The 25095-nt window shown below is 43.6% G+C and overlaps 1 protein-coding gene across 1 annotated transcript in view; it reads left to right on the top strand.

Annotated features, from left to right (window-relative positions):
* The first annotated feature begins 14242 nt into the window (after window positions 1-14242).
* The window catches only part of SH3BGRL (SH3 domain binding glutamate rich protein like), a 71989-nt gene continuing 61136 nt past the window's right edge, over window positions 14243-25095 (top strand). Inside the window, exon 1 of the mRNA XM_065410768.1 lies at window positions 14243-14377. Within this exon, the coding sequence (XP_065266840.1) occupies window positions 14333-14377 (45 nt within the window). The 5' untranslated portion in view covers window positions 14243-14332. The remainder of the gene's footprint in view (window positions 14378-25095) is intronic.

Consider the following 25095-nt stretch of genomic DNA (forward strand, 5'->3'; position numbering starts at 1 on the left):
GGTGTGTCAGGATGAGACTGCCTGGGTCCAAAGTAACTATTTAACCCCTTCCTTTCTAGTTTGGGGTTTGTACACCCCATTTCTCTCTCTCTCTCTCTCTCTCTTTCTTTCTCTGTCTCTCTCACACATACCGGTTTCAAAGCAGTTTAATCCAACTCATACCTGTACCAGCACTGAATGGTGCTCAGTTGGCACCTCCCCCACAAAAAGAGAATCCCTCCACCTGTTGTGTTTAAAAGAATTCTGTTATTTTGAACTATGAAGAAGGGAATGCACCAGGCCAGCATGGCACAACTGGCCTCAAGTTGTGGTGGGTTTTTTTCAAATTTAAATGACCAAGCTCCAGATTAATAGCAACATAAGCCTCATGCCTCACAACGCATTCAAGGTATTCACCAATAATCTATTATTGCACACCAGAAAGTGCCCAGTTAAGGTCTCCCCATATATCCCCGAAAGGAATTTTAGTGTTACAAAAACAGGAAATGCATGGTTAAGGTGATGCTTCACACACAACACAGCAACATCCAGGTCTTGGCTAATGTGCTCAAGTGTGCCAATCAGTTTAGTGGGTAATCAAGCAAATTAATTAAACAATGATGTTATAAATATGCAGATTAAAATCTGTAAATCACCTTTGTGCAAAAAAAAAGTTATAATCTTGCAATTCTTCTAAAATGATAAAACTTTCTGACATTTTTAATGTACTTTGACAGTCGGTCCTGAATCTAGGCTAACACATAAATTCTTAAGAAAAACAGCCATGATGACTATCAAAAGGTAATGAGCACAGAGCGTAATAATGAATTAAAATACCAAAATGAAATTAAGTTCTGTCGGTATTTTCATTTTTTAAAAATTCAGTGACAATAACAAATTCATGGCTAGAAGACGCAAAGGTATACCTCAAAGCACTGAAAGGTGAAATGTTGCACCAGTGGTAAGCATGTCTATCGAAAGTCACAAAATGGTGGGTAGTCCAAGCAAGATGGCCTACTCAGAAGATTGTAGTGGTGAAGGGTAAAGAGGATAATTGGAGCAGAGACTCTGTTATTGCTTTATGAAGTACTAGCACTTTCTCAAGGAGAGTAGTTTGAAAAGGACTCTGTGATGAGTCAAGGAAATGAGATGGTGAAGTGACAAGGCTGCCCCAGCCTCTTTACAAGTCAATTAACATTGATAACCTCTTTCCACTCATTCAGTAACCTGAACTAGTCTTAAAATATTGTAAATTATAAAAAATAACTAGCTAAGTATATCCCACAGGTATTGTATTAATAATTATCGTTTCATACATTCAGCATAATTGCATATATATAATATATATAAAAATAAAATTACCCTGTCATATGTAGAGCTGAACAAATAAGTATTGTGAATTATTTATTTACATAATTGTACCTCTTTTCCTTATCTTGGATATTCCATAATCTTATAGTTTTCTAAAATTTATTTCACATTTGATCGTTTGCTCAATAATTCCTACAAATAATTCTTGTGGTCCACAGATTGTGTGTGAGCAGTTCATTATGAGTACAGTATTCAAAATTTGAGCTGTTTTGATTAGCTATTAGTTGGACATAGTCACATGGTTTGTTCCTGTTCCCAGATTGGATTAATTTAACTCTGAGAATCAGGAAGGATCCTTGCGTTTATGAATTCAGGATTCACTTTTGGTGAATATTTTCTGATATTGGCTTAAAATTAATTGTTTCCATGATCATCCCTGTAGTGTTAGGATATAAACACAAAGAAGAGCCATGCTTTAAGCCCCAAGTAGAGAACTCCCTAACCAGAAAGTTCCTATGTTTATTAAGCTTCCTGCTGCAACACATCCTGTTCTCTCCTTACTGATAATTGTAGAGGATCAGGAACTCTATAACCACTCCACATTTCCCTTTCTTTACAATAAAAGATTTAAACTTAAATTATAAACCAATGTATATAAGCACAACAGTTCAAAATACATTTCAAATTCCTTAGAACTATTTACAGTTTTTACACTATGTCTCCTTATCAAGTCTGTAGCCTTCCAAACCATGTTCTCATTTTTGCACTTCTGATACCATGTAGTGTGAAGACATAGACACAAAGAGCCATGCTGTAAGCAGCAACTTGAGAGCTCCCTAACCAGGAAGTTCCTTCGTTGATTAAGCTCCCCACTGCAACACTCTGGTAACTGTAGTTGACCAGGAACTCCATAACCACTCCACAATTCCTGTTAGTAAACTAATCTTCTAGTATATTTGTGGACATCAAACCCAAAATGGGAATGAACACATTTGGAGTAAATTTGTGTAAATATTAGAACAAGTATTTTCAGAATTTATTTGCAGTATTCACCTTGCTCTAGTATATTACACATTTTAAATAAAATTAGAGTTAAAAGAAGTCTTTCAACGTACAACTATTGATAATATCACAACTACAAAAAACAGTACAGGGAATACTGCAAAGGAGGTTCAGATGCCATGATTGTTTGAAGGATACAGACAAAATTTTGAACTCATATCTTGTCAGGCAAGAAACACAGAAATTGATTTTTTCTTTTTAAAAAATGTAATCATATAGTCATAATTCAGCACTTATAGGGCCAAAATTCAGCCCTGGTGCAATTACACTGGGAAGTAATTTGGCCTGTATGGATTATGGGCCAGTCCTATCCTTCTCTTGAGTTAGTCTACCTGGAGTGAAAGTGGCCGCACTGCAAAATAACATTATCAGCATGTCTGAAAATCATGAGCTCCCATTAATAATCACTGAAAAGTATGAAATTTCACCACAGTGTTCAGCTATGCAGTCATTTGACTCCCATTAACATTGGAACAGCAAGGGCTAAAAACTGCTTTGCATCTCTGGTCATCCAAGGGTAAGTCATGCCCACCTGTCGGCATGGAAGGGATAGGATTGGCCCATAACCGAATACAGGCCAAATTACCTCCGAGTGTGATTGCACCAAGGATGAACTCAAGTCTTGGCAGATAAGTGAAGGAGGAAGTGCTTTTTAAATATATTTTAAATGTCCTTGTGATTTTTACCTTGGCATGCCCATTCTATTAGCTGTGTGGGTTTTTTTCTCTTTTTCTTTTTCTTTGTAAAACCTTTGCAGTTCACCTTCAGTGTCAGCTGTCTGGCTGAAACTCTGTGCAGCAAGTCAAAAATATTCCCATCATAATTTGTAGGAACTCAAGATAGGCTGAAGTCGACCCTGGCTAGCAAAATGATGGCTTGATACTAGTTGCAATGAAGACTCATCAGTTTTTAAGAGTATACTACCTAGCTTTTCTATTTTGAATTAAAGTGCAATTAAACTGTTTTCCTTGCCTAGAAGTTTTTGAAGGTCTCTATCTGCTCCAGTAGGTGTCTCTGTTTAGTTGTAAAGTTTTTCCTCTACTGTAATGATCAAATCCACAAATTTCTGACTTCAACTATTCACAATTTTATTTCACTCCAAACTAGATATTGCGGCCTGATTCACTCCTTGGGCTGTGACAGACCATCAACCTTTCCCTCTAGTCCCTTTAAAAGATTTAGAATAGAGGCAGAACTTCATTCTGCTTTCCTCAACTATCAACCTGCCAGCCAAGAGTGACAGTTCAGTGATCCTTTCTGCTTCTTTATTACAGTAAGGGGAGAGAAACGTAAATTAGTATATTGGGTCATCAACTTCAAAGGAACTACTCTAGTGTACATCAGGATTTCTGGTCAGCTTTCTATATTAGCTGCTTGCACCAGTGACTCCGGTTAAACCACTGTTTAATAAAATTTGAACATACTTTACAACAGCTTTAAAATTCTCCTTTATGCCAATGTGTTTTGAATTCCCTGAGTTCTGCTCTACATCATGAGATTGGGCCTCTTGCTCAGAAGACACAGAAGTGACAACTTCAGCTGAGAGACCATGCATATTAGTAGAGGTCTGAAACAATGACAGGGATATCTCAAAACTGATTTGAATATTAATTTGAACATATATTTATTTTTATGTAATAAATGCTTAATTATCTAATGTATTCATACTGGGTCACTGCAGTTTTCATGAGTATTTGGAATTAACTTATTTTGGGAGGAAAAAGGAATTGTCACAAAAGCCACAAAAAGCTATTTCTCCAAGATTTTTTCTCATATGGTCTGCTTCATTTCCAAAGAGAGCACTTCCTTCTCTTTAGAGGTGTGACCAAGTTTTGCAAAGGTGTCTGATATTGGTCTCCCCCTTAAACTCTTAGGGCAAATATCATGCCCTTCAGTGGAGTGGCATTAGAGATGAATTTGGCACAGTAAACTTGTTATATAAATTCATACTAGCTCAGGTTGTAACACAATATTATTTATGGTACTTTTGTTGGTTTTATGTCATATCTAAATCCAGCTTTATATTCCGAAGAGTCAAATTCAGACCCACTGTAAGCAGGGCTAACTCCTTTTATCCTATGATTGTAAAACAAATAATCAGAGGCAAGGAAACACAAAATGAAGATAGCACTCTGTTCTGCATGGTTCCCAACCTCATATAGGGACAGGCTGTGAGCTGTCTTACCCAGCCACACAAGGGAATAAAGGGATATAAAGAACTTCCTTATTTCTTTGCTCCAGCTACATGAAATGCAGACAGCAGTGCAGGGGGGAGAGCCTAACCTTTTGTACAAGATGAAGTCCACCGGTGTTCAAACAAATATTTAGTCCCCAGATCTTAATACATCTGTTTTTTAGATAGAGACGCAGTTTAACTGGTCTGTGCTCAGAGACCATCACCACTCTCTAGCTTCAGAAAAGGGAAGATTTTTTCTTCTGTCTCTCACTAGATGCAAAATTCTTCTCTGAGGCCTGCCTAGATTCACAAACCTACTTCAGCACCTAACTTCCTTTGAAATCAATGAGAGTTAAGCACCTAAGTTGCTGTGTGAATCTGGCCTTTAGATTCACAGGCAACCAGCAAACCATATAGGAAGAGCAAAAGATTTATGTCAAGATCCAGGGCACACTTAAAACCACTCCTGCTCCCACAGAAGGCAGTGGGAGTGTTGCCATTGACCTTAATGAGAGTAAGGGTACGTCTATACCCAGCCGCTAGTTCGGTGGCTGGCAATCGAACTTCTGGGTTCGACTTATCGCGTCTTGTCTGGACGCGATAAGTCGAACCCGGAAGTGCTCGCCGTCGACTGCGGTACTCCTGCTCGGCGAGAGGAGTACCGCGGAGTCGACGGGGGAGCCTGCCTGCCGCGTGTGGACCGAGGTAAGATCGAACTAAGGTACTTCGAACTTCAGCTACGTTATTCACGTAGCTGAAGTTGCGTACCTTAGTTCGATTTGGGGGGTTAGTGTAGACCAAGCCTAAGATCAAGTCCTTGGTTTATGATTATAGACCTACATATATATAACATAAACGAAAACTGAATGCAACTATTTTAATTTTCCTTTATTTTGTGTCTGCAGTTTGTTGTGAAATGCACAGTAAATGATGAAGGGAGGGAAATAGCCTAACATGAAGACCCCATATGTATATATATGACATTAGCAGCACAGAGATAACTCTTAGCTCTGAGCGCTTTATACAAATAAAATAGGTGTTGCTTTGGTGGCAGCATAAAACATTTACCTTCCCCCCTAGAATGAAAATACTGATTCCCTTGTTTTGGCTGCGGTTTTGGTCTTCCGTGAGAAGGATAATTAAGCACTTCAACAACTGATTAGTAGTGAAAACAAAAATAGCATGGATTTTAGATGAATGATATGGGAATAGATAATAGGTAATATTCTGCCAACAGTTGTAGAAAATTTAGTATTATGAGTCAGGAAAACTTAGTTATTATAATAATACCCAGCACATTTATTGCTGTTAACTTAATACATTTTCCTTCATGAAGCTAAACTGCTTGTTAAAGTGCACTTTGGAGATTGATGATTAGAATAGGTTTTTTAGTAGGCAAGGAAGAGAGGGTACAGCTTGAGTCACTAGAGTGTCAACACAGAAAAATCACAGTTTTTATGAGGGAGAGAAGAGCTGATGAATAGATATTCAACTAACTCTCTCCTTATGTTCCATTCAAAACTGCCAACTTCCATCTTGTCTCTGCTTCACTTTCTTCTGCCACTCTTTGGTCTCCTAGCCCATTGAGAATGGTTTATTTCAGTGTTTCGCTGTGAGTACAAGTGCTAGCTGTTAGAATTGGAGCAAAAGGTCTAAAGGAAACCTACAGGCTATAATGTGTCACAATTTAACTGCATAGTACTTAATACTTACCTTAAAAAGAACAGGAGTACTTGTGGCACCTTAGAGACTAACAAATTTATTAGAGCATAAGCTTTCATGCATATGCATCCGAAGAAGTGGGCTGTAGCCCACGAAAGCTTATGCTCTAATAAATTTGTTAGTCTCTAAGGTGCCACAAGTACTCCTGTTCTTTTTGCGGATACAGACTAACACGGCTGCTACTCTGAATACTTACCTTGTTATTTTGATTATTTCCATTGCAGTAGTATCCAGAGGCCTCTTCTCCTGCTAGACAAATATATAATCAAAGACAATCCCTGCCCCAAAGAGCTTACAACGTACGACCCCCATGCAAGGTAGTCCATGTGGCTGTAGTGTTCTGTCCATGTAGATGGAGCTCCTTGCATGATTGGTGCCTAATTTAACAACTCAAAGCAAACTGTGTTGTAGCTAAAAAGTTTCCATAATGCAGACACTTTTAATGGTGACTGGCTTACACAATAAATCTCCATGTTCCCAGTGAGCTAGAATCTTGAAATTTGGAACATTTACTCATTATGGAACTGAAATTTGAATTTTCTATAATAAATCAGCAAAAAGTTATCAGACTAACCATTTAATAAATTATATTAATTTCTTCTATGAGGTGGCCATATTGGGTATGTGTCCTCAGATGACGGAAATTAAGGTAATCTGAGGTCATCAGGGCCGGATTAACTTTTTGTGGGCCCCGTTTTTTCATTCTTTTTTTCTTCATCCACCTCCTATAAGTAATAGCAAGTAAATGAAAATAAAGTAAGGTACCTTGATTGTTCTTGTAGTCTAACTTATGTTTCCACAGACCACTTGAAAATTGCGGAGGGTCTCGACGGACCACTTAATGATCTTTCCAAATATTGTAAAAAAAGTTGGGGTGCGGGGTCTGGCCAGGAGCTAGGGTCAGGGAGGGGGCTCAGGGCTGGGCAGGAGGTTGGGGTGTGGAGCGCTTACCTGGGGCAGCTCCTGTTTGGTGCAAGGGGTGCAGGTGGGAATGTGGGGGGTGCAGGAGCTCATGTTTGGTGCTCAGGATGGGGGTGGGGATGTGGGGCGGTTCAGGAGTCAGGGCATGGGATGTGGGGGGGCCTGGGGATGTGTGGGGGGTGCAGGAGTCAGGGCAGGGGGCTGGATGTGTGGGGGGAGGTGCAGGGGGCTGGGTGTGTGGGGGGTGCAGGGGTCAGGGCAGGGAGCTGGATGTGTGTGTGAGGGGGTGCAGGAGTCAGGACGGGGCTGGGTGTGTGTATGAGGGGGGTGCAGGGGTCAGGGTGGGCAGAGGGCTGTGGGTGTGGGCTGGGGTCGTGGGGGTGCTCACGGCAGGGGGCTGGAGGGGGTATGCCCTGATTCCAGCCCCTTCCCCAAGGCCCCGCCCCTGCCTCTGCTCCTCCTCCCAGGAGCAGCGAGCCTGCTGAGGCTCCGCTCCTCCTCCTCCCTCCTGCCGGCAAACAGCTGATCCAGCTGATCCGCAGCGGGGGGGGGGGGGGAGGAAGGTAGCACACTGGGGAAAGAGGCGGGGGAGGAGCTTGGCTGCCGGCAGCACTAAGCTTCTGCCCCCATGGGGGGGCGGAGAAGAGCGGGCCGGGCCGGGGTCCCTTTGGACCGTGGGCCCGGCGCCATGGTAAATCCAGTACTGGAGGTCATCAGTTCTGTTTATCAGATTTTAGCTATGAACGTTGTTGATGCTGATAGACACATTCTCCCAATGGGTGGACTGCTCCCAAATAGTATTTTCATATTGATGCATTACTTGTTGGGATTTGTACTCATTCTGTACATTCCACTCACCTCTTTGAAAATGTACAACTAAAGTTATTATTTCATACCATCTGGAATACATTTTGTTATTAGATATTGTAGCAACTCCATGGTTAATGTAAGACAGTTACCATTATAAACATTATGAGCCTCAATTTTCCTCCTCCCTCAAGTTAAAGAACATCTTTTTGGGCTGATTGGGAAATAAATTTTTCAGGGAGTGTTTCTTCAGATGTGTTTGTACAGATCCCTTCACAATGGGACCCTGACTTGGATTGGGGCTTTGAGTATTCCTGCAATAATAATAATAATTAATCATAATTAATAACAACAATAATAAATTAATAATTACAGTTTCTGCAGAGTCCTGGTAAAGCACCATGGTATTGGATGGCATTATATAAACTACTGATTATTAATAACAACAATAATAATAATTAATAAGCATACAGCCCTTAGAAAGAATGTGAAAGAACAGGTAGAGAACCTGTGATATGTGTTTCCCTGAACACTGGGATTAAGTGATTGCCATTAACTCTGTACAGAGCAGCTGTTGGGTGGGAGGCCCTAGGAACAGCTATGAAGAAAGAGAATGAATTCCTTTGTAGTACAATTGTTTAGATTGATATTCTATCATTTTAAAACTGTTTATACAGAACTTCTTTAATTGGCTTGATGTATTTTTCCAGAGGGTGATTGTTTTAGTGGCATTGATGTGTATTCTATTGATATTTAATTGTGTATAAACTACATTCATATAACTGAGAGTAGCCTAAGGATGGGGGCCTTTTAACTCTTTATGAAATATGCAAGTAGCAAGTATATTTTTGACCAGGAGCAACATCTGTTAATTTAAAAAGAAACTGTCACACTGGAGTACATTTTAAAAGAAAGCACTTACAAGGTGTAAATCCTGTTGCTTCTTCCTTTGCAACATCCGTAAAATCCCCACTTTCTTTTCCATCCCTCCTGCTGAAATCCTCATCCATTCTTTAGTTCTATCTCCTCTCAACTCCTGTAACTTCTTCCTGTCTGGACTCCCCAGTTCTTTCCCCTCCATTCTAATCTCAATACTACTGCCAAGAGCAGCTTTCAGTCTTTCTGCCCTACCGATCTTCCTTCATTTCTCATTCCCCATTGCCATTCCTCAAATCTCTGCTCTGGGATACTTTCAGTCAGCATCAGATTTAAGCCGTCTTTATGTACCCAGCTTGTAGGATCTGCACCACTACATCTCTGTTCCCGTCTGTTACTGGACACCCCAGCCCACTCCTTATGCTCTCTTTGAGTTTTTTGGGGTCTGATCCTGCTCCATAGAAATCAATGGGAGTTTTTGCCATTAACTGAAATGGAAATAGGAGTAGAAGGCCCTTTATCTCCCTCACCCATTCCTGAATTTGTGCCTTCTTTTATGCCATGTCTTATGGTTGAAAGAGCCACCTCATTCACCTTTCCCAGTCTCCTTTCTTAAAAAGTTCTGGAGACCCATCTGTTCATGAAACATTCCTAATACAGAGATGAGCCCTGCTGTGCGTCTGTTCTGTATTTTATTTTCCTCTCTTTACACCTGTGCTTTATTGTAAGTTGTTTGGAGCCGGGAGCCCCCTTTGAATAGCACTTATCAATTAGCAATTATCTTCAACAACAGCAAAGGGGAAACAGAAAATTACTGACTGCAAAACTGATGTAATGCAATGCAACAACTGTATACAAAAGCAGTGTAACACAATGACTGTATACAAAAGAAATACACACTCTCTCCCTTCTTGTTGTTGAAGATATATGTGCCTGAGTAAGAGCCCATTCCTGCAAGGTGCTGCGCATCAAAGGGGCGGGGGCAGGGGGGGAGGCGAGCCTCCTAACTCCTATTGGCTTCAATTTGGAGCTGAGGGCACTCAGCCCTTCCCAAGAAGAACTAGTATCTTGCAGAATCGGGTCCTAGGATTCTTCCTCTCACAGCTCTTCTTTCAGCTGAACACTGTAATTAATTTATAATTCAATGTTGATTGTGCTGTATTACTGGGCGTTGTGAAACGATTACAATGTAACAAGTCCTGACTTTACTTAAGGATGATGAAGTAGGAGTGGCTGTAAAGAAGAAAGACCTATTTAAACAAGCATATATACTTAAAAATGAATCCACTTGGGGTTCAGTTTTCATTTCTGTTACTCACACGTGCATCATGGTGCATTTTACAAAATCTGCTCCTGTGCATCCAAAGCTAGGAATTGTAGTGGTTAGGTTTCAAGATTCATGCCATATTTTTAAAAAGGATGTGGTCTCAATTTAGAAAATATGTCTGTGGGTTTTGTTCTTTTTTTGAGTTTTGTTTACAAGTAGGGCTGGGGCACTGGGGATTTGTCCTATTTTGTGGCTGCTGCATTGTTAATTAGTGGGGGTAATTTGTGGCTGCAACAAAGGGTTTAGATTTTTTTTTAAACATGGTCTCTGCGTGCAAAATGTGCCCGGTTATCACTGCTAGTTGGCAGGGCTGATTGCCTGGCATTAATGCTGTTGCCTGATGCCATGTTTGCCTTAGTGCATGTCAGTTCCTTTCCACAGTTTCTGGAACGTGCTCTCAGGTCTAAGTATCCAGGAGCTGTTAGCAAACCCTGGACTGATTTTTATACCAGTTTCTGTTTACAGAATGGAGAGGGCTTCAGGTATCCTCCTAGGTACATTACTGATCCTACTAGCAACTAGACATCACCCTTCCAGGAGACAAGCTGCAGGAAAACATACCGCCATGGCTTTTCTTTTCCTTATTTGTTACTTAGGTGTGGCATTTTAATAGCTAACCCTTAATGGGCTTGGAGGATTGTTTCCTGTACGATCCTGTGCTGAAAGGTGCAGAGGGCAGGGAAGAGGCACACCTCAGCCACCCATCTCTCCACATATCTTGCAGTGCTAGTCGAGAATTCCCTGCACCTTTTCACCATTTACACACTATGAAAATCTCCTTGCCTCTTCCAGGATCTGGAGCGCTGAGTGCCACACTGCCTGGCCAGTGAGAGAAAGCGAGCTGACTGATATAGTGTTAAAAGCCCACTACCGACACATTTTGCTATAAAACCTGCATTACGATGCAATCCCACCAGTTGGAGGTTGTTTCTCGGGCCCAGAACTGGTACTCCACCATCTGCAGCTGCTCCATGAATGCCACCAACAGTTTTGAATTGGTTGTCGCTATGTCCCACAGCAATCTGTTCTGCATGGAATCATTATGCCCCAGGGGTGAAAGTAACTTAAAGGACTTACCGGTATGCCGGAGTCCGGAGCAGGGGACGTGGCCTCAACCGGAAGGGGCGTAGCCTCAACCAGAAGGGGCGGGGCCTTTAGAGCCCTGGGCCCTTTAAATCGAGATTTAAAGGGCCCCAGGCTCTGGCTGCAGTAGTGGCAGCTGGAAGCCCCGGGCCCTTTAAATCACTGCCAAAGCTACCGGCAGCAGAGGCGGCTGGGAGCCTGGGGACTCAGGGGCCATTTAAAGGGACCAGGGCTCCGGCCGCCGCTACCACAGTGGAACCCCGGGCCCTTTAAATCGCCGCCTGAGCCCTGCTGCCAGAGCCCTGGGGTAGCAGCGGAGGCTGGGGGCTCCAGCGGTGATTTAAAGGGCCAGGGGCTCCCAGCCGCCGCTACCGCAGTGGAACCCCGGGCCCTTTAAATTGCCGAAGGAGTCCCGGGGGTCCCGGCTGCCGCCACTACCCCGGGGCTCCAGCAGCGGGGCTCGGGCGGCGAATTAAAGGGCCCGGGGCGCCCAGCCGCCGCTACCGCAGCGGGGCCCTGGGCCCTTTAAATAGCCGCCGGAGCCCCGGGGGTCCTGGCCACCTCCGCTACCCAGGGGCTCTGGCAGCAGGGCTCTGGCGGCAATTTAAAGGGCCTGGGGCTCCAGCCGCTGCTGAGAGCCCCACGCTCTTTAAATTGCCGCCTGGGGAAGCTGGTCCGGTACACCGTACCGGCTTACTTTCACCTCTGTCATGCCCCCACTTCTATTCTGCAGCTCTGCAAATACAGCAGGATTGTGTACCCTGGGCTTGCAATGCTAGTCATGACAATAGTGCAGAGCCATGCAGACTCCATGCTTCTGTCAGAGATGGCAGACAGTGAGAAGGACCATACGGGTTTGTGAGATTTAGGAAAAAAGTGCAAAAATTATGTATAATTTTACATTTGGGATACGTATAAAATTAGGGGAGGGTGAACACTGCACTATGTGAAGTTGATTCCTGTGCATCCCATTTTAACCTCAGCAAAAATACAGTATGGTGGACGGTGGCAAGTTGCACAGTGGGATACCCCTCCATGGTGCACCACACTCTGGATCGATACAAGCATTTCTGGTGAGTACGCTCAGCACCGACACAAGGAGTCTAGTAGGCATGTGCACATGACATACTAACTGTGGTGATTTCTATGATGACATAACTTGAATTAACATAAGTTTGAAGTGTAGATATGGCCTTAGGTATATGAAATGTGTCATAGTGGTAACAGGAAAAGTATGAGAATAGGCCAAGATTCATACAGGTGTTTAGGCTCCTGTTTTTGTGGAACCAGGCCTACTACACTCTAAAGGCTCAGGAACAAATTAGCACATAAGAAGAACCCAATATCATTTATTTATTTTTTAAAAAATTCATGACTTGAGGGTGTATAACTCATGATTTTGGAATTCTTGTGGTTGTCAATCTTGGGATTGTAGATGTGTGTTCATTATGTTGTGAAGGCCAAAACAATAATTTAGTTCAAAAAAGAATTAGATAAGTTCATGGAGGATAGGTCCATCAATGGCTATTAGCCAAGATGATCAGGGATGCAATCCTTGGTCTGGATGTTCCTAAACTTCTGACTGCCAGATGCTGGGAGTGGACAGCAGGGGACGGATCACTGAAAGATTTCCTGTTCTGTTCATTCCCTCTGAAGCACCTGGCACTGGCCAGTGTTGGAAGATGGGATACTGGGCTAGATGGACCATTGGTCTGACCCACTATGGCTATTCTTATGTTCAGCAAAAATTACAGAAGATTTTTGCCCTTGAGAAGGATGTAATATGAGATAGTACACTGCCCTTATTGAATATTTGAGAATCAAGTTCTACGCACAATCAATGACATGTGAAAAATCACTAAGGGCTGGATTGAGAGGCAAAATAACAGTTGCAAAAGGCAATCCCCATTGGTGGATCAAATGCAAACGAAGTTTTGACACCAGGCTAGGAAATCAGTCAGACTGGAAGTCACATGAGCCAACAGAATAAACGTGTACTATAAAAATAAGAAGAAAAAAGTTAGAATTAAAAATTCCAAATTAAAAATCACAGTAAAAAACATAGCAAGTGCGCTACTAGAAACACGTCATTGCTAAAACTACTAGCAACTATTTACTTATAAATATTTGATGAGTGTTTGTTATTAAAATAGAAATTAAATGGCACAATAATATGCATCTGCACAATGATAACAAAGGCAAATGATGAAGTGGAAAGAGTAATAAAAGTAACATTTTAAAAGGAGCAAAACGGTGTTTAAATGGATTACATTTAAGGAAGGGAGTGCAACTCAGGGACTCACAGCAGCTGATAAGGCAAATTTGTGAACTGTTATGAGACTTTGTGTAGATTTATAATCTCATAAGGGATTCTTTTAAATACCCAAAATGTGTGACACATAGTTCTTGAGGGGGAATATGTAAAATATTTTGCTGGCTCAAGTCTCCTGTAGCCCCTCAGCACGTTATAACAGATAGAGAGGAGCTGCCATGCCTAGAGAGTGGCATGCCTTTAAGAACCCAGTCCTGGGAAGCCCATGCTGAGAGGTACTGTCCTGTGAGAGGGGAAATAAAAAAGCCCCTCTGCACCCCCCCTTTTTTTTGCAAACTCGGCACCGGATAACTGTTACCCCCTCCCTGTGCCCCTGGGCTTAACCCCAGCTCCTACCCCCCATCCCTGATTTTGCCCCTCAGCTGCCTCTGCCTTCAGCTGCTTGACCCCCCCCAGTAAATTTCCGCCCCCTGCTCAGACCCTGCCCACCCCCCGTCCGATTTGCCACCTTTGAACCCCTCTAAAGCAGCAGAATCTGATTCCAAGGAAGGGCAGAGTGAGGGCAGCGGCTTCAGCAGATGTTACTGAGCATGCCCAGTGGTGTGAGCATGCCCAGTACACCCTAAGCGGCACATTGGGACAGGGATCAGTTTCTGACGCTAGCCGGGTAGGCGGGGCTGAGCGGCCCCTCCCCCTCGCGCTGCCCGGGGGCCGGGCTGCCTGTGCTCACTACTCCGGCTGCTCCGCCAGCGCACACCCAGCACGAGGCGCCCGCGTCCCAGCAGCTCCGCTCAGGATGGTCATCCGCGTCTACATCGCCTCCTCCTCCGGCTCCACGGCGGTAAGGAGCAGCCCGCGGGGAGCCGTGCCCGGTGCCCCTCGCTGTCCCCGGCCGCGGGGGGCGGCGGAGGAGCCGGGCGAAGTTGCAAATGTTCCTTCAGCAAAATCCCTCTTCGCTCCCCTCCGCAAGGGCGGCGAGTTGGGGCACTGCGGGCAGTTTGGGGACGTTTTCTGCTGGTGGTGTTAGTGCCTGTGGGTTGAGCCCGGATTGTACATCTGTCTGCAGGGGCGGGGAGGCGAGGAGAGGGTTATACATCTGGCTGGGGGTAGGGGGTTATTACACATCTGTACAGGGGTGTTGGAAAAAATTGTATGGGGGGGGTGTGGAGAGCCATTGAACCAAACTGTAAAGCCTGTATATGATGGAAACAACTTCAAGTCGGGGGCGGGCGGCAGCAGCAGCACCCCCAGCACCTATGCAGGCTGGGGGGAAGAGGAGAGGGTTACACATCTGGCTGGGGGAAGTGGAGAGGAGAGGATTACACATGTGTCTGCGGTCTGCGGAGGGAGGAGAGGGTTACACATCTGGCTGGGGGGAGGAGGAGAGGGTTCTATTTTGAGACTGGGGGCCAAATCATGAGAAACCCACAGCAAAACTCCAGTTGGCTTCAGTGGGACCAGGGTTTGGTCTATGTGTGCCCAACTTCTGCTGCGGAGGTGGCCCTGAGTCTTTGTGATGCCTGAGTTCCTTTCTCTCTGGTTGCTTGCTCTGGGTGTTTTCCTCTTCTAGAGAGATCCGAAGACTTGCAATCCAAATGCGTCAGTGAAAGAGGAAACACAGTTGCACAAGTGGCTTCCGTGTTTGTTTGTGTATGTGTGAGAGGGAGGGAGGGAGAGAGAGAGAGATGAAGCTGTTGCTGAAAGTGCTCTCGATATTTTAATACATACTAACAGCTTAGGGTGACCAGACAGCAAGTGTGAAAAATGGGGACAGGGGTGGGGGGTAATAGGAGCCTATATAAGAAAAATACCCCAAAAGTGGGACTGTCCCTATAAAATTGGGACATCTGGTCACCCTATAACAGCTACTTCAAGCTGCTCATCTGGAAACATGATAAAGAGGGTGAAACCTGAATGGTGGCTATGATAAATGTGCAAATGTATGTTACCTTCCCTGAGAGGCAGAGTTGGGAAAGCTGAGGTCTTATAAGGGTAAATACCTACTTCCCGGTTTCTTTCTCTACCCTCCCAGCCATCCATCTGTGTTTGCTTCCTCATTCATCTCACTGGACCTTTCCTCACAAGCCCCAGGCCAGTGGCAGCACATCTCCTGTTTTATACCTGAAAAAAGATCCTGGGTGAAGTTGATACCTTTGTTTTTTGAAAGTGCTGTTACTTCCTAAAACTAAATCCTTTCCATCTTAAAAGAGATGTATTTTTTTTCCGTTTATGGAGAGAGAATCTAAAAGGTTAGTGGATTTTATCAAAGAGATAAAATTATACACATTTAGCAATATTTCCCCCTTTTCTTCTCTCAACCTTCCTAGGAAATCCAAATATCTGCTGCTTAGTCCAGCAGCAGTTTTGCATTGTTGAAATTCCTGTAATGTAATCATAGTGGAGCTTCTAAGTCCTTTTAAGCATTATAATAAACTCTGTATGAGACTCGAGGAGAGAGAGGGGGATCAGACAGTGGATTGTTTTTTTATTCTGGCCATGAAATGGAATACTCCTTTCCCCTTTTCTGCCACATTCCAGGCTTATCCCTCAGGACAAGTCCAGTTATTTATAAGTGGGTAAACTATGCCTGCAGGCAGGTCCCCTTCTAAGCAGGAGTCACCTCACTCACCACTCTGGAGTATGGAATGCTTGATTAATAATTAAACATTTTCAGACCACCACCACCCCAGGTATTGTTCTAAATGGGAGGAGCACCCTGTGCTTGAAGGTGTCCTGTGTTTACTGTTGCTGGTCACTGACAATAAAGCATTATTTCCTTTGCGATTTAGGAGTTTGCTACATGACTTTTAATCTGACTTTCCACCACTCGCTCCCAAATACTCTTCTTAAAGAATTTCAGTGGAATAGCACATTTTCACAGGCAGCCTCCTGCTGCTGGAATGTTTAGGCAAACCACAATGTTTATTCCTAAAGCTAGAGACAGTTGATCGTGTCAGCGTTCTGTTTCAATTACTTTATTTCTGCTATGCCAAGTGATTAATGCTGATGCTGGAAATATGTCTGGCTGCTGCTGTAGTGGTTTGAGTTTATTACTGTACTACTATGGAAACATTGCATTTTGAATCCTACACACTGAAACTTGTTCTATGATCAATCGCAAACAAACAAAGTTTAAAAACAAATACACAAAACTTTTTGTGCTTTGGGATGGGTAGTTATTGGTTCAAATCTTCCTGAAGCTGGTAGTGACTAAAAGATGTGGACACTGTTTTGATTGTCTCTGTTAAAGATAGCCTGTCTCAGTCCAGATCATAATGGACTTCACAAAAATGATCAACATACTTAGGCCTGATCTACACTTGGAAGGTTTTGCCGGTATATCTATACCAGTATACTGTACTGGCAAAGCGCTCCTAGTGTGGATGCAGTTTATACAAGCAAACCTGTGCTTTTGCTGGTATGGCTTATTCCAGCTCCCCCTCCCCTCTCTTCTCCCGCCCCCCCCCCCCCCCCAGTGCAGCTAAAGCACAGTTGTGCTGGTATAACTGCATCTACACAAGAGGCCTTGGTGACTTTTGCAGTCTGATGATTGAAGCCAAAAGGCAAGGAGACTAAACTAAACTAATCTTTCCTTGTCATTGTTGGGCAGTGTAGTTTGGTTTGCAGTGCTGTCAAGCTAGATGGAAATCATTTTCAGAGGAGGACTATGCAAAATATACAGTATATGTGGAAATAACATCCCTGTTCCACTGAATTTTGCCTCTCCAGTTCCATGGATTATATACAAATACTAGAAATCTAAATACTAAGATGGGTGAACTAGAGCAGTGCTTCTCAACCAGGGGTGCATGTACTCCTGGGGGAACACTAAGGTCTTCCAGGAGGCACATCAACTCATCTAGACATTTGCCTAGTTTTACAACAGGCTACATAAAAAGCATTAGCGAAGTCAGTACAACCTAAAATGTCATACAATCACTTGTTTATACTGCTCTGTATAGTATACACTGAAATATATGTACAGTATTTATATTCCAATTGATTTATTTTATAATTATATGGGACAAATGAGAAAGTAAGCAATTTTTTAGTAATCGTGTGTAGTGACACTTGTGTATTTTTGTCTGATTTTGAAAGCAAGTAGTTTTTAAGTGAGGTGAAACTTGGGGGTACTCAAGACAAATCAGACTCCTGAAAGGGGTACAGTAGCCTGGAAAAGTTGAGAGCCATTGAACGAGAGAGCCTGGCATTAAATGAGGATATTGATATAACAGGCATCATGGAAACTGGGAATGAGGATATTCGATGGGACATAGTAACACCAGGGTACAAAATACACCGCTACCTCAATATAACGCGACCCGATATAACATGAATTCGGATATAACGCGGTAAAGCAGTGCTCCGAGGGGGCGGGGCTCTGCACTCCGGTGGATCAAAGCAAGTTCAATATAACGCGGTTTCACCTATAACGCGGCAAGATTTTTTGGCTCCCGAGGACAGCGTTATATCGAGGTAGAGGTGTATATAGCAGAGGTGGCCAAGCTTACAGCTCTGAGCCGCATATGACAATCTTCAGAAGTTCAAAAGTTGAGGGGCACTTGCCAGGGCTCGGGGCTTCTGCCCCATGGGAGGCACTTGCTGGGGCTCGGGGCTTCAGCCCGGCTCCGGCTGAAGCCCTGAACCCCAGCAGGTGCACCCTGCGGGGCTGAATCCCTGAGGACTCCCCCCCCCCCCCCCTCCCATTGGGCAGAAGCCCCTCCCCCATCGCCCCACTGCAAGGCAGAGGTCCTGAGCCCTCCTCTCCCCCCCCCCCCCCCAGTGTGGTAGGTGGAGAATGGGAAGGGTTGTGGGGGGCTCCGCGAGCTGCACTTTAACTGTAAAAGAGTCACGTGCGGCTTGTGAGTCAGTTTGGCCACACTTGATATATAGGAATGACACAGTAGGGTGTGCTGTTGGGGGTTTGGCACTGTATGTTAAAAAAAGCATAGAATCAAATAAAGTGAAAGTTTTAAATGAACAAAACTGTACTGTGGAATTTCTATCCATAGAGATTCTATGCTTGAATAAAGGGGGTAGAGCAGTACGAGTATGCTACTGAACACCTGACCAGGATGGTGACTGTAATGCTAAGGGATGTTAGAGAAATGCAATAATAATGGGTGATTTTAACTATCCTCATACTGACTGGGTAAATGTCAAGGCATGATACAGAGATAACATTTCTAGATGCCATAAATGCCTGATTCTTGGAGCTAGTTTTGGAACCCATAAGGGGAGAGGCAATTTGTGATTTAGTCCTAAATGGAGCACAGGATCTGGTCCAAGAGGAACTTATAGTTGAACCACTCGGTAATAATGACCATAATGTAATTAAATGTAGCATCCTTGCAAGGGGGAAGATACTAAAAAAATCCCACCACAGTAACATTTAACTTGAAAAGGGGGAGCTACACAAGAATGAGGACACTAGTTAGACTGAAAGTAAAAAGAGCAGGCCCAAGGCTGAAGGGCCTACAAGCAGCATGGAGACTACTTAAAAACAGCAGAATAGAGGCTTAGACTTTAATGTATAAACCAAATAAAAAAAGACAGTCAAAGGACCAAATGAATGCCACCATGTCTAAACAGCAGAGTAAATAGGTCATTAGAGGCACAGAGGCATCTTTTTAAAATTTGGAAGTAGATGCTAATGTGGAATGTAGAAAGATGCACAAACTCTGTCAAGTAAAATGTAAAATAATAAGGCAGGCCAGGAAAGAATTTGAGAAGCAACTTAAAGATGCAAAAACTAACAGTAAAATATTTTTAAGTACATCAGAAGCAAGAAACTTGACAGGCAGGGGAGACTCTAGATGACAAAGGTACTAAAGGAGCACTCAAGGCAGATAAGACCATTGCGGAGAAGATAAATGAATTATTTTTGTTGGTCTTCACTGCAGAGGATGGCTGGAAGATACCCACATCAGATCTATTCTTTTTGGGTGACAAACCTGAAGTACTGTCCCAAATGGATGCCTCAGTAGAAGAGGTTTTAGAACAAATTGATAACTTAAACAGTAGTAAGTTACCAGGACTTGATAGTATTCACCCAAGAGTTCTGAAGGAATTCAAATATGAAATTGCAGAACTACAAACTGTACTGTGTAACCTATCACTGAAATCAGCCTCTGTACCAGATGACTTGAAGGCAGCTAATGTAATGACAATTTTTAAAAAGAGCGCCAGAGGAGATCCTAGCAATTACAGGCCAATAAGCCTAACTTCAGAACTGGGCAATTTGGTAGAAAGTACACCTCTACCCTGATATAATGCTGTCCTCGGGAGCCAAAAAATCTTACCACGTTATAGGTGAAACCGCGTTATATCGAACTTGCTTTGATCCGCCGGAGTGCGTAGCCCTGCCCCCCCGGAGCGCTGCTTTACTGCGTTCTATCCGAATTCGTGTTATATCGGGTCATGTTATATCGGGGTAGAGGTGTATAGTAAAGAACAGAATGATCAGTCACATAGATAAACAAGAGTTTTTAGGGGAAGAGTCAGCTCAGCTTTTGTAAAGGGAAATCATGCCTCACCAATCTATTAGAATTTTTTGAGGGAGTCAGCAAGCATGTGGATAAGGGTGATCTAGTGGATATAGTGTACTTCAGTGGTTCTCAAGCTTTTGTACTGGTGATCCCTTTCACATAGCAAGCCTCTGAGTGTGACCTCCCCCCCTTATAAATTAAAAACACTTTTAAATATATTTAACACCATTATAAATGCTGGAGGCAAAGCAGAGTTTGGAGTGGAGGCTGACAGCTCGTGACTCCCCATGTAATAACCTCCTGACCCCCAGTTTGAGAACCCCTGGTGTACTTGAATTTTCAGAAAGCCTTTGACTAGGTACCTCACAAAAGGGTCTTAAGGAAACTAAGTAGCTATGGTATAAGAGGGAGGGTCCTCTCATGGATTGGTTCTAAATTGGCTATTACCATGGTAAGTGTTATGGACTTCAAATGACTGTACTGAACAATGTGCCATGCAAGAATGGACTTTTGGAACAAACAGTGTCAAGCGATTTGCTTGGGGGCTCTCTAGAGGAAAGTGAATGTAAATTTCTCCCCGCCCCCTGGTTATGCAAAAATCCAGCCTTTTGAAGCTATGTCCTGAGGAGGAGGGGACCATTGTCTTCTGATTACCTGTTCCAGGAGTCTGAAGATCAAAGGCCCAAGCAGTATAAAAGAAAGACTAGACTGTGCATGGGTTTGCTTGTTTTGGGCTAAGGCTCTTAGGAACTTGTAACCCCAGAAAAACCTCTTTGTGGAGTTTGAAGGACTGACTGCTGGAATTAGCGGGTATCTCTGGTAAACTTATTAGTGTGTGTAGGTTCTTTTATTGTTTTTAACATGTTTTCTCTGTAATGCTTTTTTCACCTTAAGAATACATGTATATAATTACCTTATAATTGCTGGCAGTTGTATTGTTCATAGCCTTCAAAGAGAATGCAAAGTGCAGACACTGGCTTGTCTAAGCAGTCTGGCTTGCTGAAAGTATCGCAGTATAGGCAGGGAACTTTGCAGCCTGGAAAAACCTCAGTCAGGAGCGAGAGAAACGTAGTCTCCACCCAAGAGAGGTGATGGTTGAGGAACCGTGACTCGAGTGGTTCTCGGTGGATAACGGAGGGGTTATACAGGTGCAATTTCTGGGACAACGTTGATCTCTTGTGAAAGGAAATTCTATAGGTGTGAGCCAGCCACACAGGAAACCGGTGTCCCTACTTCTGAGAGTCCAGACTGTTTCTGACAATTGAACGGTTCCTGATAACAAAAGCCTTGTCTTCACTAGTGAATTGCACTGTTGCAACTTGCACCTGAGTATCTGAATCAATGCAAGTTGAAAGGGTGCAGTGTGTTGGTGTTTCTTATCTTATTTTAGGTGCAGATGGTGCACTAAGTCCTCCCAGAACACTGCCTGCCAGCATTGGAGGGCATTTGGAATCATTGCCTCTATCCTACAATGCCCAGCAGAGTTCTCTCAAGCCAGGTGTTATGTAGCACCAGAGGCGGATTAAGATTTATTGGGGCCCTGGGCACCAAGTAGGGTTGCCAACTTTCTAATTTCAGAAAACTGAACACCCTTGCCCTGCCCCCAGTCCTGGTCCTTCCCTGAGACCCTGCCCCTTCTACAAGGCCATAGCCCCATTCACTCCATCTGCTCTCCCTCCATCACTCATTCTCCCCCACCCTCCCTCACTTGCTCATTTTCACCGGGCTGTGGCAGGGAGTTGGGGTGCAGGCTCCAGGATGGGACCAGAAATGAGGGGTTCAGGGTGCAGGAGAAGGCTGGGGGTTGGGGCCGAGCAGTTTGGAGTGTGGGAGGGGCTCTGGGCTGGGACGGGGATTGGGGTTTGGGAGGGAGGGAGTACGGGCTCTGAGCTGGGGGTGTCGGCTCCGGAGTGAGGCCAGAAATGTGGGGTTCAGGGTGCGGGACGGGGTGGAGGCTCTGGGAGGGAGTTTGGGTGTGGGAGGGGGTTTAGGGCTGGGGCAGGGGTGTGGGGGGAGAGGGATGCAGTCTCCGGGCAGTGCTTACCTCAGGCAGCTCCTGGGAAGCGGCTGGCATGTCCCTCTGGCTCCTAGGAGCTCAGTAGGGACCCTGCCAGCCCTGCTGCGCCACCAACCGGACGTTTAACGGCCCCGTCAGCAGTGCTGACCAGAGCCGCCAGGGTCCCTTTTTGACCGGGTGTTCCGGTCAAAAACCGGACACCTGGCAACCTTAGCATCAAGAACATTTGGGTCCCCCACATACCCCTCGCCACAGGGCTCCACTCCCTGCTCCTCCCCTTCCCCCCAAAGCCCCACATCCCTGGCCAGGTCTAGAAGCTGGAGCTGGGTCATGGTAAGGGCTGCCCAGGAACCCTGGGCTGCTATGGGGCGGGGACATGTGGTGGCCCGTGCATTGATCTGCCACTGTGTAGCACACATTTCCACCTCTTCACATTTTTTTGTTTGTTCCGACGGATTCTTGGAATAGTTCTTTTGCAGGATGATGTGCACATGTGCCATGAGGTGCAAGTGATATGCCCTGTTATGCCCTCATGCTACCAGTGCCGATGCCATGGTAGAGAATGACAAGCCTTCGCCTGAGCCAGTGCCAGATACACTGTGTGCTGGCATATCTGGCTATTAGGAAGAGCCCGTCACCATTTTAAGGGTGGATCTCAAGGAGGTGAGGACCTAGATTTCATTATTTTCACTTATATATTCAGTGTTTTATTAAAAACAGAGTTTTTGTTTTTTGCTGCTCTTTTTGGTTTGGAGCGGAACTAATTCTTTCCTCCTTTCCCCTTTAGGAGCCAGACATAGGATTTAGTCCTGGTCTGGAGAGAGGACATCTCTAGTGAGTAACCCCATCTCTCTCCCCCCACATAATGTAGTGGAGTTCACAGGGGAATATATTGCGTCTTGGTGATGGCTGGAGGAAGGAGACAGCAGCAAGTGGCTTCTGGAGCAACACGGGATGGTAAGTGGATTTACTTTGGTAAAGGGGCATGAGAGCTAAGGGGTGGGTAGACTTGCTCTGATTCCTGTAACTCATGGTCCTTTTCTGTATTCTCTTTTCCGCATATTAGGGCTGTGGGAGAGGCTGATGAGGCATCAGCCAGACTTGTGATAGCAATCCCAATAAAGTAAGTAGATTAGTGGAGTTTGTGTGTCTACCAAGTAACCATGATTCTTGCGTTTTGTATTTTTGCAAGTGAATTCCTGTAGGACATTCCTTCGCCTGACCCCATCCCCCCCAAATTAGAAAGTGTTAGCTTAAAAGAAAAAAACGAATAAACTTTTTTTCCCCATTCTATTTGTGTGTCCTGCTGTGTTCCTTTTAGGTTTTGGTGGAGGTTTGGGTGGTTCTGTCTGCACAAGCAATGCAGAGTGACACAGCATAAGGTGACATGGTGCTTAGCCTTGCTGAGCAAATGTAGTGACACTTTGGTCTGTGGATTTACAGTGTTTTACAGGCATCCTTCGAGATGCAATGGTGGAAGTAAAGCCAAAATGCACTGGTGTGGACAAAGCTGAATAGTATTCACTGACGCTTGTAATTCCAAAAGCCTTAAATAGATGAAGCATCCCTATCTGAACTGTGTATATCTTCTTTTCTAATTGTGTTTAGTACAAATCAGTCCTGCAAAATATATATGAAGAAGGAAATACTGGTAGACATCTCATTTTATTTTTAGTCTTACTGTGACTAATCTGGTGCAGGCTTCCATTGAACTGCATAATTTGGGGGAAATCAGATGGATGTGTAGTTTAAGAACAAACATTCATTTTTGAAAATATATTTATATTTTATTGAACATATACAACCTAATATGATTGAGCGGTGACTTTTTAATGGCCACAATACTGAGTTTAGTTGCACATCTTCTGTAAACAAGATCTGCATGAAGTGTTCCTTTATATTTTTAGTAGCTCCCACGCTGTCTCTCTTGATAGAATAATATTAATTATACTAAATAAGGGCTTTCAGATGGTGGAAAATGAAATGTTACATGAATATGTCTGAATGGTTAACCTGGGATGCATACTCCTTTTTTTTTTTTTTTTAATTTATTTATTTTTTAAATAGCTCTTCTGATTTCTTAAAACAAAACAAAAAACCACAAACCACTATTCCAAACCCTGGAAGGGAAGATGGAATGATTTAAAACATTACATTCAGATTTTCAATGGAAATCCAAAGATTAAACTGATTGCAGTTGTTGCAAAAGCTAATCACAACAAATTCAAATAAAAACCACAGTGGCAGGCATTCTACTGTTTTTAAATAGAAAGGATTTACTAAATAAATGAGTAATATATACACAGATATGGGGAATTATACTGCAGAAAGAAGGTTGAAAAGGACTTTCTGTTAAGAGTATTTATATACTGCATGTATAATTATAGGAAATACCTGCTTTACAGGGTGTATGTTTTCATAGTGCTTTGATGAAGTAGGGCCCAATCCTGCAAGGAAATGAGTGGATGCCACTCACTTTGACTTCAATTAACAGTAGATGCTCACCACTTTGCACGCTCTGACCCATACATCGGCATGTAAGTGCTAAGTATTTATTGTATTAATAAATATTTACAGAGTTAAAGCAAATACATTTATTTTCCCTGAGGCAGTGACTGAAGTATTAAGATTACACTCGCCAAACTCCCATAGAAATTAGTGGAGCTGCACATATGAATGAGGGTGGAGGGTGCCAAAAACAGGGCTGCATGCAAGGTTGGTGTAGCAATTTATTATGTTGCTTGTCCCAGTTTCTCCTTTTTTCTTTTTCTTTCTTTCTTTCTTTTTTTGTTTTTTGTTTTGTTTAGGGTCGTGTGTGTGGGGGAAGAGAATCACGATTGAGACCAGCACTGTAAGGAAAACACAGAGCTAGCAGAAATGTCTCCCTGTATTTTAAGTGGGAAATTCAAGACTTTGACTCTGATTATAGCAAGGATATTTATTATCCTTACCATAGCCTTATGAGGTTACTGCTCTTTTTCCAGGTGCATTATCTAGATTAGTGATGGTTTTCCATAGATTCTGAGGCCAGAAGAGACCATTGTGATCATTTAG

Source organism: Emys orbicularis, chromosome 9 (assembly GCF_028017835.1).
Source record: "Emys orbicularis isolate rEmyOrb1 chromosome 9, rEmyOrb1.hap1, whole genome shotgun sequence".
Classification (NCBI taxonomy): domain Eukaryota; kingdom Metazoa; phylum Chordata; order Testudines; family Emydidae; genus Emys; species Emys orbicularis.